At 31.6% G+C, this 14,894-nt stretch overlaps 2 protein-coding genes across 2 annotated transcripts; one reads left to right on the forward strand and one right to left on the reverse strand.

Moving 5' to 3' along the window:
- Nucleotides 1-875: 875 nt before the first annotated feature.
- Nucleotides 876-13,541, forward strand: LOC123672323 (lysosomal alpha-glucosidase-like). Its single transcript, XM_045606400.1, has 16 exons — nt 876-1,396; nt 1,711-1,893; nt 1,946-2,347; nt 3,249-3,397; nt 3,456-3,630; nt 5,872-5,962; nt 6,019-6,257; nt 6,320-6,562; nt 6,785-7,104; nt 7,157-7,290; nt 9,394-9,545; nt 9,605-9,753; nt 9,826-9,907; nt 9,959-10,232; nt 12,360-12,556; nt 12,641-13,541. Exons 1-16 carry the CDS (start codon nt 1,226-1,228, stop codon nt 12,701-12,703), a joined length of 3,024 nt encoding a protein of 1,007 aa, XP_045462356.1. The 5' UTR covers nt 876-1,225; the 3' UTR covers nt 12,704-13,541.
- On the reverse strand, nt 13,538-14,569 carry LOC123672324 (caltractin-like). Its single transcript, XM_045606402.1, has one exon. It carries the CDS (start codon nt 14,305-14,307, stop codon nt 13,759-13,761), a length of 549 nt encoding a protein of 182 aa, XP_045462358.1. The 5' UTR covers nt 14,308-14,569; the 3' UTR covers nt 13,538-13,758.
- Nucleotides 14,570-14,894: the final 325 nt, after the last annotated feature.

The raw sequence follows: 14,894 nt of genomic DNA on the forward strand, positions 1-14,894 counted from the left end.
AAACGGCACCAGGCAGATGCGGGAATTCGAAAAATTTTAAAGAGCGCCACCATACAGCACTCTGGTGAAGCAGACCACCAAAGCAACAGGTGGGTCTCTCGAAAAGTCTGAAACAAAATCGAATCAGTAAACACACCAGGTATTCTATGCATCTTAGCCGCCACGAACTAAAACTAATAGTTTCAATTTGGTCGAATGTCATTGCATTCAAAATTTGACGAGTGCATTCACCATGTTTTTGGACATCTTAGGTAAAATATAGAAGTGTGCCTGGGTCGCATAGAATTTCAATATTAACGAGTACCAGTTCTATCAATTTATGTTCTTAGGTAAGGTACATAAACCCACCATTAGTTCTTAGCACACATTACGGATGTTATCCGTAATTTGTGGTTCTTAGGAATGGTGCATAAACCCATCATAACAAGAGAGTGCATGAAGGCCACTGAATTCTTAGGTCTAGTTCATAGTTCTTAGGAATGGTGCATAAAACCACCATAACTCTAAGCACTGAGGAACTAAACGATTCGAACGACTCATAACCATTAAAATGATTTAAAAATATAAATATTTGTAGAATATCACACAAAGCAGAATGCAAGAACAATGGCAAGATTTTCAGTCAATTAAAAATTAATTAATTAAAATTTCAGTCAATTAAAAAAAAAGATTTTCAGTTACTCTGATTGTCACCAGGTGGCGTAGCGCTTATGTTGATTTGCCTATTGGCTCAATCAGTGAATCGAAAAAAATCCGAAATATTTTAAAATCTGAAAAAAACCCGCCAGGCCCAAAAAAAATCCGCAAATCGGATTAAAATCCGCCGATTAGCAACACTGATTCTTAGCTCAAAGATAACCTTACTCTTTTGAAGTAGCTGTCAATTTATTTCAAGGTCAATAAACATTGATAAGATTTCAGTACAAAATGAAAACTTTCGAATATACTCTGTAGTGTAATCATTGTTATGTTACGCTATTTGCTAAATACAATGGCTTTATTATAGAGTTTAATCATCTATTGTTTGAAAATGAATATGGTTTGTTTTAACTGTGAAATGATCTTTTACTCAACAAATATTAGAAAACAGAAAAGTTATCTTTTTATCTAAATGGAAAAATTGTCTATTTTTGTGAAGTTCCAATAACTCATACAACGTGAATATAATAAGTCGGCATTTTTGGAAGGGATTTATATCATAGCTAAACCAAATCTAATTTCGAAAATGACCAGAATCCACAATTTTTTCTTGTTTAGGGCAAGAAAGAAGGCAAATATTTGTAAAATAGATACAGTTTCTTTTGATTCTTTTCACAACGAACAATCACCAGAAAAGAATAAGGTCTCAAGGGAATCATCTGTTTCTGAAAAGTTTTCTCCCCACACGTTGAATAAGGTGAGTGTATCCCTATAAATTATAAAAATTATTATACAGGGTGATTTATTAGCTCACCGACAAACATTGCCACATGAAAAGTCATACTTTTTTGTTATTAATAAATTATATCAATAGACATTAATGATCCTATGATGTTTTTTTTGTTATAATTACATGATCTTTCATATGGCAATGTTTGTGTATGAGCTAATAAATAACCCAGTATTTCTACTACAATTACTTCAATTGAAATATGATATAATTTCATTGAATAGAAAAATAGATTTTATAGGTTTTTCATTTTATTTATTAGTTTGAACCCTATTTTTTAGGTGGACCATTATGAGAAGTTTTCAACTGAAGAACAAAGCAAGAAAAGTTCAAAGCCAAATTTTTACTCAATATTTGCAATTTTTCATTCGATACTATTTTTCATTGGGCTAGTTTTATTTCTGCTTTATTCTTTTGATATTATTGATATCAAATCTGAGGATTCAACATACAATTCTAATCAGGTAACATTAATAGCTGTTATTCATCCTTTTTCCTTATTTCTCTTATTTTCAGCCTGTTAAGACTCAAATTTTTTATAATTATTCAGAAGCAAATAATTTCTCCATCAAAAATCCTATTTTTTCCAAAGAACTTCCTTTTCCCATCAAACCGAATTCAAGCCAATGTCAGGTTTATGATAATAAAGATAAATTGGATTGCCTGCCTCAAGGAATTGCAACAAAGGAAACATGTGAAAAAAGAGGCTGTTGCTGGATTCCAGTTTCAGCACCTTTAGGAATCCCCTATTGCTTTTACCCTCAAGGTTATCCCACATATAATTATTTAAATGTGACACAAACAGCTTTTGGATTGATAGCTTTTCTCAAAAGAAGTTATAGAAGTGCATACCCTGATGATGTTGAAATTATAAAGTTGATAGTAAAATATGAAACCGAATCAAGACTGCATATTAAGGTAAATAATGAAAAAATTTTCATACACATGGTAATTCAACATCTTCTAGTTGATGAATGCCACCCATTGATTATTTATGCAATTTCAAGGAAAAAATATAGATGAAAGTCAAAGTTACTTAGTTATTTTTAATGTGTGAAAGACTATTTTTGAATGATTTCTTTTAAGTGAAATCAAGCGAATAACCATTAATAACTGAGGTTATCTCTGGTCTTGCCCTTGGTTATAGCCCATTAGGATTAACCACCAATAACCAACTTCCGCTTGAAAACATTGAGGGTTTTAGGGTAATCAAAACGAACACAACCATCTTTTATTTCAATATCATCCTTTTATATTGACGCCTCGTTTCAATAAACCAAAGCTTGCCATCTACAGAAAATTGTGTAGGCTTGCATATTTTTGAGTCCGGAATTCATTTTGATCGAATTTGCCTTACCTTATAATTTCATTAATGACCGAACTTTAACCTTGAGTGTAGTTACGTTTGGTTTTCTGCAGTCTAAATCGATGACATAGAAGGGTTAGTTCATGACGCCATGTGATATATCCAACCATGACCAAAAACTCTTGAATGCAGTTGGTTATTATTTGTACTTACCAATGGTGACCAGTTATTCGCTCGAATTCCCTTTCTTTCACTTACAACAAATTTCAATGAAACAATGTCCTAATATTAATATATCTGTAAAAATTGCAATATAATCTGTTAAGTAGTTTTTTAGATTAGTAGGTTCATACAGGCAAAAAAAAATTAACACTAATTTTCAAAGAATTTTTTATTTATTCTTTGAACACTAAACAAATTAGTTGATGGCAACCATCAGAAAAGTTGATTGAAATACACATCTCTGTTATATGTATCTTATATTGGATCGATTCATATATTTTTTTTTTTAAGATTATTGACCCGTTACAACATAGATTTGAGCCACCTTATCCAGAAATACCAATAGTTGATAGAGCAGCAATCAATTTACTCTATCAATTTGTTTACATTCCTGAAAAACCAGGATTTCAGGTTGTTCGAAAATCAGATGGTACAGTTATGTGAGTAGATGTTCAAATTACTTTTTGGGGAAATCATTAAGGACAATTTTTCTTCCAGTTTTGATGCACTGGAATTTAGGAATTTGATTTTTGCCAATCAATTTCTTCAAGTGAGTGGAAAATTGCCATCTAGTTTCATTTATGGAATTGGGGAACATCAAGAAAGCTTTATGATACCCTCAAACTGGACTAGGTATACTCTGTTCAATCATGATAGTATTCCACAATTCAATGTGAGTTCTCATTATCATAGATAAATTAATTCTTTCAAATTTTAATTCAATAAAAACTTGAAAATTCTCGATCAAGTCCAAAATTGCTTTCAAAGTCAAATTGAAGGCATTCAGGAATTATTGACATCGAAGTAGGCCTTGAACGTCTAGTCGCGGCTTTATTTCTGGTTACAAAAATATCACTAAAAATTGCTGTGGTTCATCATAGAAATAACCAGTTTAAATTATTTTTATCAGTTTTGTATCCGAAAGATCCTAAATTTTCGAAATTACAATTATTACGAAGGGACGCATACAGTCATGATTTCATAAATTGGAATTCAGATTATATAACGTAAAAATATAGTGAAATGCTATCAAGGAAATCCAATGAAGAAATATCTATTCATTTAACAGTCGACCATGAAAGATCCTATTGAAGATCATTAAAATATGCATATTCTTTTCACCAAAAGCTCTTCAAAAATTGTTGCATTCTTGATGGACACTGGATACCAATCTGCTTGCAAAATTCTTATCATATAACTCTTATGGATCATTTTAACTGTGGTGTCTAAACTGGTGAAAAAAAAACAGAAAAAACTGGTTGATGAATTTAAATAGTGTAGCTTAGTGAATGGAAGAGCCATATCGTAAGACAGAAATAAAATTCAAAGAATCCATTTAGTATATGAAAAATTTTGACATCACAGTTGTACCGTAACTTTCAGAATTGGAACCAATTTATCAGCCGATGTGTCAATTACTTTCTAAAGTCACTATTTATTGGAACTGTTCATGACATGAATGATTGATTAAACTTGTATGAAAAATATAGATACTATTTATACACTTCTATTTTTATTGAAATGCTTTTATACTATTTACTATTAAATTACATAAAGTATTTTGCCCATAACAGCTTTGACTCACTCACTAAAAGCATTTTTGCATGAAATTATTATTAATTTGTGAATTTTAAAATTTTATTGCATTCTGTTATTATCTTTATGTGGTTAAGAGGGGAAGGAATTCTTAAATTTACTGTTCTGAATATGTTTTCGATTAAATAATCAGTTAAAATTCTACAAAGCAATTAGAATTTATTAGATTCTTGAATTACTCATTGAAGAACAAAAAACAGATATAAAAATACTTAATTTCAGAATAGAATATAAATAAACTATAGATGCAATGCCAAGACTTTGTTTACAGATCTTTTTCATATAGTTTGATATAACATAACTTCGGTCATGCTCCATGAATTTTTGAAATTCATCATTTGAGCTGTGAACACATTATTCCAATTATCTGCAGAAAAGGTATTAATTTAGAAACCCAATTATAAAATAATTCTCCCTTCATAGATTCATATAATCCTCATGATCACCGCTGTCGAAACAAAACATCCAGGTAAAAATCCAAATATCCAGCATTCAAAATAGTGCTCCTTCTACTTTTACCCTTGAATATACTTGAAAAACTTTTTGTTTTCTTTCTAGAGTCCACTGTTAAAATAATACTGACATTTTCAAATTACCAAGTTTCCTCCAGATAAATGAATTTCACATTTTGTTGCAAATATTCTCTGTATTCACCTTAAAATCGTACTCAACTTATTATATTTTTCTGTTTATCAATAAGAATTTTCCTTTTATTAACTGTTTTGAACTTGTAATCAATTAAGTTTATGTAATGTTGTCTTTGATTGATTAAAATTCATATGCTTTTTGGTCAAATTTCATCCAGATTGATATATTGGTTGCTTTTGGTAACAATCAAATCATTCAATGATTCTTTGAAGGTCGTATTGCACAGGTTTTCTTCCACTAATCCAGGCTGTAATTATTTGCCTGCTTCTTTCTTCAAACAGTACTGTGAGAAATACTCAAATAAACTAATCAATGTGTGTTTGAAATTGATACAACTTTTTAGTTTCAAAATTTCTTGGATCAAAACCAATAACACAAACACTCTGAAATCTAACCTCCTATCAATGACATTTCCAATGCCAACCCAAAAATCTGATATTGTTACTGAATGAGCCAGTACCAACTTAATTTCGATTTTCCAAAGCCACCCGGGATGTCAATAATTCCTGAATGGACTATACAAGAATCAGTTGTAATCTACTTGAAGAAATTTCGAGATTTTACGTAGTTTTCCACTAGAATTATTATCGTAATTCGCCGTATGCGCGCGTTATCACACATGTGTACACCGCGAGCGTTCAAACGAGACTGATATATGAATATTTTTCAGAAAAATCTATATGGTAGCCATCCATTCTACTTATTATTAGAAGAAACAGGTCATTCACACGGAGTTTTTTTGCTGAACAGTAATGCAATGGGTAAGTTTAAATTTGTAGTCAGAATAATTATGGTATTAAGCATAGAATTTTTTCAGATATATTGTTACAACCAGCTCCTGCAATCACCTATAGATCGATCGGTGGAATCTTGGATTTCTTTTTTTTCTTAGGACCTACACCAGCAGATGTTGTTAGGCAATACACTGATCTAATTGGAAGACCCTTTATGCCTCCTTATTGGGGTTTAGGTTTCCATTTATGTCGCTTTGGTTATAAGACATTGGAAGAAACAAAAAAAATTATGCAAAGGAATATAGATGCTGAAATTCCTCTGGTAATTTTTCATCAAGAAAATTGATTCTTATGAACTGAAACTAAAACAGATTCCTTTTTCAGGACACTCAGTGGAATGACTTAGACTACATGAACAATAGTAATGATTTCACTTACGATAAAAGAAATTTCAAAGGTCTTCCCGATTTCATTGAAACGTTGCATGACAAAGGTATGCATTATATACCTTTAATTGATGCTGGAGTCAGTGCCAGTGAAGTACCCGGTACTTACCCACCTTACGATGAAGGTGTCAAAATGGATATTTTTGTGAAGAATAGTAGTGATCAAATATTTATTGGGAAGGTAAGCCATTAATACAGACTTAGATTATTAAAAGTAGATGAAGTTATGGATACAACTGAAAATGTTGATATTGTTTGATACAGGTGTATTTGCATAATATACATATACATCTTATATTTGAATTTCAATGTATCATAGTATATGATCAGTTAATAAGTGTAATAATTAATTAATTGATTGTATAATATCCATGAATGAATAATATGAACAAACACAATCTAGGTTTGGAATAAAGGTACTACAGTGTGGCCAGACTTCACACATCCAAATAGTGTTGGTTATTGGACTTCAATGTTGAGGAATTTACATGAGCAGATAAGCTTCGATGGATCTTGGATTGACATGAATGAACCTTCCAACTTCTATTCAGGATCTAGTACAGGATGCCCTCAGAATAACTTGGAACATCCTCCTTACCTACCATCTGTTGATGGTGGACTTTTATATTACAAGACTATGTGCATGTCATGTAAACAGTATGCAGGTTTACATTATGATGTACATAATTTATTTGGGTTCACAGAAGCGATTGTGACCAATTTGTAAGATGAAGTTATGTTTTTTAGACAATCAAGTGTAATTTGAACTTTTTAGCGCTCTGGCTGAGATCCGTGGAAAGAGACCAATGGTTATCTCTAGATCAACATTTCCCGGTATTGGCAATTATGCTGGACATTGGAGTGGTGATGTATGGTCAGCATGGTTAGATATGAAGTATAGCATACCACGTGAGTAAATATGAATTTCATGTATCAATATTATTTTGATATAGATTATCATATAATTAACATATAATAAAGTAGCAAAAACTGATGTCTATATAGATTTCATAAATTAGCGTGGGCGATAAGAAAAGACCGAAATTCTTGTGTCTGACACGCTGAAATCCAAAACTGCCAAACAAATTTTATTGTGGTTTCCATTGTTGGACTGAGATCAGTTTGGAACAAGATGTTTCATTAAAATTGGATGGAAAATCCCCAGAATGAAAGGCTCACGTATGATGTTGAGCAGGGTTCAGAGCGTGGACGCGATAATTAAAATGTGCATTAGAAATATCTCGTTTATCAGTGACATAGTAGATCTGGTGTACGCAGGAGTTGTTACGGAGATGGAGAGGCACCTAGAACAACCAACTGCGAAGTCAGAAAGAAAGCAACCACTGTGAAAGTCTCACCTTGGAAAGAAAATAATGAGGTTCAGGAAAAGCATTGGTATATTACACACTTACCTTAATAGTGGTACTCCATCCAACAAAGTTCTTAAAGCTGTCTACAAATTAGCCTCTGAAATCCAGACCAAACCTTTGGCACCTAAGTTTCAACAGAAGTTAAAGACCTTCTGTGACCAGATGAAACAAAAGGTAAAGGCTTTAGGTAATCGTATGAACCAAGAGGTACAAAAATAACCAGCTATATTATAAAAACCAAAAGCAATTCTTCAAAAACCTTGAGGAAGAGATTGCTGCAGTTGACAAACCACCGAAGACAGAAGATATGTGTAAGTACTGGCAGGAAATATGGGGTTCAGATAAACATCATGACGTTGGGCAAAATGGATTAGGGAAGCAGAAACTCAAAGCACTAAGTACGAAATGGGCAACATTCAAATCACAAAACCTGATATTGAATATGTGTTAAAGAAAACCAACAACTGGGCAGCACCGGGACTAGAGAATATCCATAATTACTGGTGGAAATACTTCCCAAGTACCCATCAGTTATAATTTAGCGGCTCTGTTCCGTGAGCCTTAGGTTATCCCACAGTCCCTCACATTTGGGTGCACTCTGATGATACCAAAGGGTTGCCATAACAAAGACCTAACTGGCACCATTATAATGCATATATAGGAAAATACCATATTTTGTTGCTGGAACAAAATGGATGCTGTAAGGATGCTAAGGGCTGCAAGAAACTCCTATCAGCCTATTGGATAAATAATCGAAAATAATTACAACCTCCACAACTCAGGCGTATTATTTGTTGATATATTTTTTTTCTCAGAAACCGTGAATTTTAGCAAAAAATTACAAGAGACCTTATTCGTTAAGAATGGATCAGTCTATCCAAAATTGATTTTCTTATTGTAAAATATGAATAAAGAAAAATTGACTGCGATACAAGTTTGAGGGGTGGCTTTTTCTACCCCGTTGAGGAGCATCACCAACAATTTTTTTGAACCTTCTCGCCCGCATAAAATGTCAGCTGGATTTCATTTTTGTGAATTTTTCGGGTTTCAGGAAGAAAGTTAAAAACTACTGTTCGAGCGCCATCTTTAGGGGGCTGTAACTAAGCAGGAATGTACTAAAAAAAAAAGTTTATATGAAAGTCCCACCCTATTTTTTTTGACAAGGAATCAACCCCTAATTTTTTTCGCAACTATGTTGATGTGGATTCGTATTTTTAGCAGTGCATTTTTTTTCTAAAACTTTTTATACAGCCTGTATGTCATGTAACAGTAATCATTACCAAATATCTTGTTTTAAATTAAATATTCAATTTTTAGATCTTCAGAGAATTCTAAACAAATTCTATATACAATATTCTATACAATAACATAACTTCAACTGTTTCATAAATATCAATGCCAATTATACTATGGTGATTATGGTTCGGCCAGCTTTGTAAGTGAAATTCTGTAAACTAGAGTTGTAATTCGAATTATTGTGAATTTCAGTTTCAGAGCCCTTTTTTTTTATAATAATGCCTAGTCCGATCAATGCAAAAATAATTAAGCCTATGAAACCATGAAACTTAAAAAATTATATTTCTCAACTATAAATTATTGAATAATTTTATTCATAAGTGAATTAAGAAAAAACAAATTTCAGAACTTTTAAGCTTCAGTCTTTATGGTGTTCCACTTATGGGAGCAGATATTTGTGGATTCAATGGAAATACGACAGCTAATCTATGTAACCGCTGGATGCAATTGGGGGCCTTTTATCCTTTTTCAAGGAATCACAACACCGATGACGGGATTGTTAGTATTTTGATGTAATTGATTGGTATCTATCATAACTATTCAATGCCTTTTTTCAGGATCAAGATCCTGTTGCGTTTGGAGATTTAGTGATTAAATCATCCCGTAAAGCACTCATGACTAGATATTCACTCTTACCTTACTTGTATACATTATTTTGGAATGCACATGTATATGGAGATACTGTAGCTAGACCGTTAATGTTTGAGTAAGTTCTGTTTTCAAATATGTATAAGTAACAATGTGTTTCAGTAATAATTAATTCATGTTCATTCCTTAGGTTTTGGAGTGATCCTTCTACTTTCAATATAGATTCTCAGTTCTTATGGGGACCAGCTTTAATGATAATTCCTGTTTTAGAGGTGATACAAAAATATATGTTGAATTTTTGGTATTTCTAGCTTTAATTTTAGGACAATGTTGTAACTGTTCAAGGGTATCTACCAAAAGCCATATGGTATGATTTTTACAGTAAGGCTGCTACCATAAGCAAAGGTGAATTTTTCAATATATCTGCACCCTTGGATACAATTCCCTTATTTGTTCGAGGTGGATATATAATTCCTCAACAATCTCCGAAACAGACAACAACTGAAAGTCGCAAAACACCTATTCACTTGTTAGTTGCTCTGGATGAGCAAGGAAAGGCACTAGGTCAGCTGTATTGGGATGATGGAGACTCATTGAGTGAGTTTTTTTTTTACTTTAAGGATCACTGCAAATTTGATAAAAGGAAATTGCAAAGGACTAGGCAGCAGCCTAATGGAAAAATTGTCACTGGTTAATTTTTCGGAATTTTTCGTATTTTGTAGAAAATGATCTTCTGTACAAGAAAGTCCATGGGTCCAACTCAATCCTATGACTCGTTTTCGAGATACAGGGTGTTGAAGTTGGAAAATGGCATTTCTTTGAAGTCATATTTCATGGAAAACATCTCGAATGAAACACTTTTAAGCGAAAAATATTGCTTACCCATAAGGTAATAATTTTAGACTGGTTTTTAATAAAAATCATTGTTAGATACGGGGTGAGTCAAACATCATTCAGAATGAAATTCGTTTAGTTCATAATTCACCCAGTAATAAAAAAAGTCGTCCGTGGAATTTTCCAATTTTACTCTTAGTTCGAGTACACTATCATTATATCAAACAGTATTGACTTTGCTATGACCAGTTTTCGGGATTCACAGGGTAATATATTAAGGAGGGTGACCGTTATTACATAAGTTCTATACAATGAAAATTTCATACAGTGCAATGCTGAGAGACATGTCGGCGTTTACTTATTATTATTTTGTCATTGTACAATGAAAGATGTACAGGATGCCCGGAATTCGAAACTCAGTAGCATCTCAAGAACTATAAGGCTCATGGAAAAAAACTCCAAGGACCCCGACCTCTTTTTCCGAAATAATAAGATATCAGAAAGCAGAGCTAAAGAGCGTTTATGAAAAATGACTCTTCCAAATATTTCGCTATATCTTGGTTTCTGTTCGAGATTTTTGAAAAATTTTCAGTAATCTTTATGATTCATATGATACTCATAAAGGATAATAGATATAGCAAAATATTTGAAAGTCATTTTTCAAGAAACGCCCTGTTACTCTAGAATGAATCAAGATATCTATTATTCGGTTTCTGACTATTTTGAGATTGAATATTCTTCAAGATTTTTTCTCCAAGTCTTATACTTCTTGAGATGCCTTCATCAATTTTGGAAACCCTGTACAACGTTTTTCATTGTACAATGACAAAATAACAATAAGTAAACGCTAACGTGTCTCTTACACTGTATGAAATTTTCATTCTATACAACTTTTTGACAACTTTTGTAATAACAATCGCCCTTCTTCATATATAACCCTGTACTACCGTATATTACCCAGTATTCGAGATGTCGCGGAGTGAAGATGACGCTTTGCGCAAAGAAGTACAACCTAATGGTAATTCAAAGGTCGATAACAAAAATTATTAAAAATGTTGTGAGAAAAGAGAGTGCAAAACACTATTCTGTATAAAGTGGGAGGGCACATATCACAGATCTTGTGCACAAGTTGAAAAATATCATTTTTCAAATGATACTTAACTTATATGCTGTACGGAAACATCGACGGATAAAAAACCGGCAAGTACGTCAGTTGCCGGCATATCGACAGAATTTTTCAATTAATATACAGGTATTTTGAAATGTATAACTGATAGTGAAACAAAGAAAAAAGATCGTTTGATGTAATCTTTTGAGGGAATATTCAAAAAACGAAAAGCACCTACTCCATGGGTTCAGGAAATTTTTTCCAGAAACTTGCTAAATTACTGATAGTGATAGATTTGTAGATCATGGTTTAATAAAGAATAGTATAAAGTTCTATATTGAACTGGTATTATTCTAAAAGTCCATTCCAAATGAATTTCCATTAAGTAAATAACAAAACAATCAATCACTTGAGATATATTTTTTAAAAGATATTTTCAATTGCATATTTGCAAAATTATTAGAAGTTGAAGATATTTATGATTTCCGTATCAAACAAATTTAAACACCTAAATAATGAAATTTAAAATAGGTAAATTTTACAAAATCTAAATTTGAGGATGATTATAAAATGAAAGCAGGGTTCAAGAACTTTTTAAAAACAGTTAATTCATACAGAATTGTATACGAAAATAACTCACTAGAAGTAGCTTTGTGAATGTGTTCGATTTTATTTCGTAAAAGTAAATTATGGTCATCAAGTCGTTTTACTTTGACACCTAATAGAATGCTCATACTAATAATTATTGTCCCATGAAAATGCAATGATTTTGGAATTTTCAGATACTTATGAAGAAAAACAATATTCTCTCACTACATTTTCTGCAGAAGATAACACACTACGAATACAGAATATATATCGACAAGAGTTGCCACCCAACTTGGGAAATGTAACCATTTTAGGAGTTCAAACAACTGTGACTTCTGCAACTCTCAATGGTAACTCAATAAAAAATTTCTATTATGATGCAGTTCATCAGGTAAGTTCATTTTTTGTTTATGAAAGAAGTTAAATTATGTTTTACTCATAGTTTTTCTAATGATATCAAATTGACTTTTTTCAGGTCTTGCTAATTGATAAACTGAATCTGGATTTTAAAACGGACATTGTCTTCTCTTGGAAGTAAAAACCTTCCAAAAATCGTTTGTGGATGTATGATATTTATGCATATCAGAATATCATAAATCTTAATATTATGGTTTGTCTCTGTAAAACGTAAGATTTCTTCTATCTCAATATTTTACCGAATATTTTTAGATAACTCTTAATTATTATCAGTATCTATTGTGATATATTACCGTGTTTGATTTCAATTGTACCCTTCACTCTGAACTAGAGAATAGACCTAATACAATTTTAACATTTTTTTTTCAAAAATCATTTCTAAAAGCTATTTAAGCATTCGATTATTTTAAATTTGTTAGTTACTCAAGTAACTATAGCATTTTTAAAGAAAAATAGATCTCCGACATCCTCTTATATTTACTGTACTATGTCTTAGACTGCAGATGTTCAGTAAATTATTTTTATTTGTAATGACTCTAAGTTGGAGCTCTCCTAATTATTATATCACTGATATTGAAGAAAGTGTTTCTGTATATAAAAGGTTGCCAATTTTATTGTGATATGGAATCATAGTTTATAGAAATTGTACTCATCCTCAATAGAAACTTGTTTTGTGATATTTACGTATTCAATAGAAAAGAAGTATAAGTAAGAGATAATTAGGACTGATCCATATCTATAAAAAAGTATCATGCATGTACTTTATTAACAACTAGTCATACCTTCACTTTTTGAGGATTAAGTTAAGAAGAAGTTTGTTATTATAGGAATAGCATGTTTCTATCAATGTGCTTATTCAAAATTTGATTTTCTACTTGGAATGAATTTTATGTAGTGTGTTTATTTCTACTTCGATTTTGTGTTTTTATTTTATAAGTAATAAATAACTTTTAAATCTATATCTATGTTATTTTTTTCATACTCGCTTCTATAAAATACAATTTTAAAATATCTAGGAGTAAAAATTTGCTGGGTTTAGCAATACAAAAAAATTAATGTATATTATATCTCAAATATTTCATTTATGTCTATCCTTATGTATCTCTTCATCTCTTAAAATATCATATATTTAGTTATAACCTGTTCTTTTCCAAGACAGACTAATATGATTGGCTGTCACACTATCAATATTCTTTGTAACAGTGTTTTAAACTCTGCAAATTCAACTTTCTTATCTCCTGATACATCTCCCTCTTCTAACATTTCTTCTAGCTCTTCATCTGTAACATCCTCTTTCAAAGTCTCTGCAATTTCTTTCAATTCTTTGTAAGATATTTTTCCACAGTGATTCATGTCAAATATCTGGAACATTTTTATCACATCACTTGGCTCATCCTCTGAAGTCATCTTTATTTGAAGTTGTTCAACAAATTCATCATAGGATAAGTAAAGTGGTAATGCAGCAAGATTTCTGATATCTTTACGGCTAGGCTCTATACCTAATGCCCTGAATGCAACTTTAAGGAAGTCTCTTTCAACCAATCCACCACCTACAGTGTCAAATAAATCAAACGCCTCTTTTATGTCTTCCTTCTGCTGTTTCGAAAGAAGAAATTTGGGTTCTCTTAACTTTTTTTTATCCTTCTGCTTTGAGCCATCTTCACTTTTTTCATTATGTACTTGGCTTTGTTGTTTTCCTGCCACCAATGTCATGCTACTTGCCATTATTTTAATATCTCTTTTTGGTTTAAGTTTACAAGATTGACTTTAGAACTTGAAAATATCCACAGTTTTATTGGATAGTTCAATTTTAAGGAGTTGTTATTGGAGGGAAACTCGCTTCTTTGTTATGCAAAATAATGTAATTTGACAGATTCTTTCACATATCAAACATATGAATGTCAGTATTAACTCAAATTCGAGTTAGAATTTAGAAGGTCAACCTTCAAGAATAAATCCGTTTTCAGCAAAGATGTAGTGAAACATTTTTGGTTTCCAGTTCTTAGCCTTATTAATAAATAAATAATAACAATATTATCTCCACAAAAATCATTCATTACAATCGTATATCGTTGAGAAATTCAGATCGTTTACTAGCGGTTTTCAATGACTCATTTCAAATAAAATGAAGATTGGTTTGAATAAATGTGGTTTTTATAGTACCTACCTGCTATTTGGTTGAATTCGGAGGAATGAACAAACATTCAGATTTAGTTTCAAAACCTTAATAGAGAATAATTCATTCGAAAAATAAGGAAACATTTTAGTATAGATGACAAGCATATATTCTGTAAATTTTTTTCTTGCTTTTT

This window comes from Harmonia axyridis, chromosome 2 (genome assembly GCF_914767665.1).
Source record: "Harmonia axyridis chromosome 2, icHarAxyr1.1, whole genome shotgun sequence".
Taxonomy (NCBI): Eukaryota; Metazoa; Arthropoda; class Insecta; order Coleoptera; family Coccinellidae; genus Harmonia; species Harmonia axyridis.

What these genes read in the sequence shown, in the direction of transcription:
- LOC123672323 (XM_045606400.1), top strand. Translation starts at nt 1,226, where the DNA reads ATGACCAGAATCCACAATTTTTTCTTGTTTAGGGCAAGAAAGAAGGCA. An exon ending in TAGATGCTGAAATTCCTCTG is followed by an intron (nt 6,258 to 6,319) that starts GTAATTTTTCAT and finishes TTCCTTTTTCAG; the next exon opens with GACACTCAGTGGAATGACTT. An exon ending in ATTATGATGCAGTTCATCAG is followed by an intron (nt 12,557 to 12,640) that starts GTAAGTTCATTT and finishes GACTTTTTTCAG; the next exon opens with GTCTTGCTAATTGATAAACT.
- LOC123672324 (XM_045606402.1), bottom strand. Translation starts at nt 14,307, where the DNA reads ATGGCAAGTAGCATGACATTGGTGGCAGGAAAACAACAAAGCCAAGTA.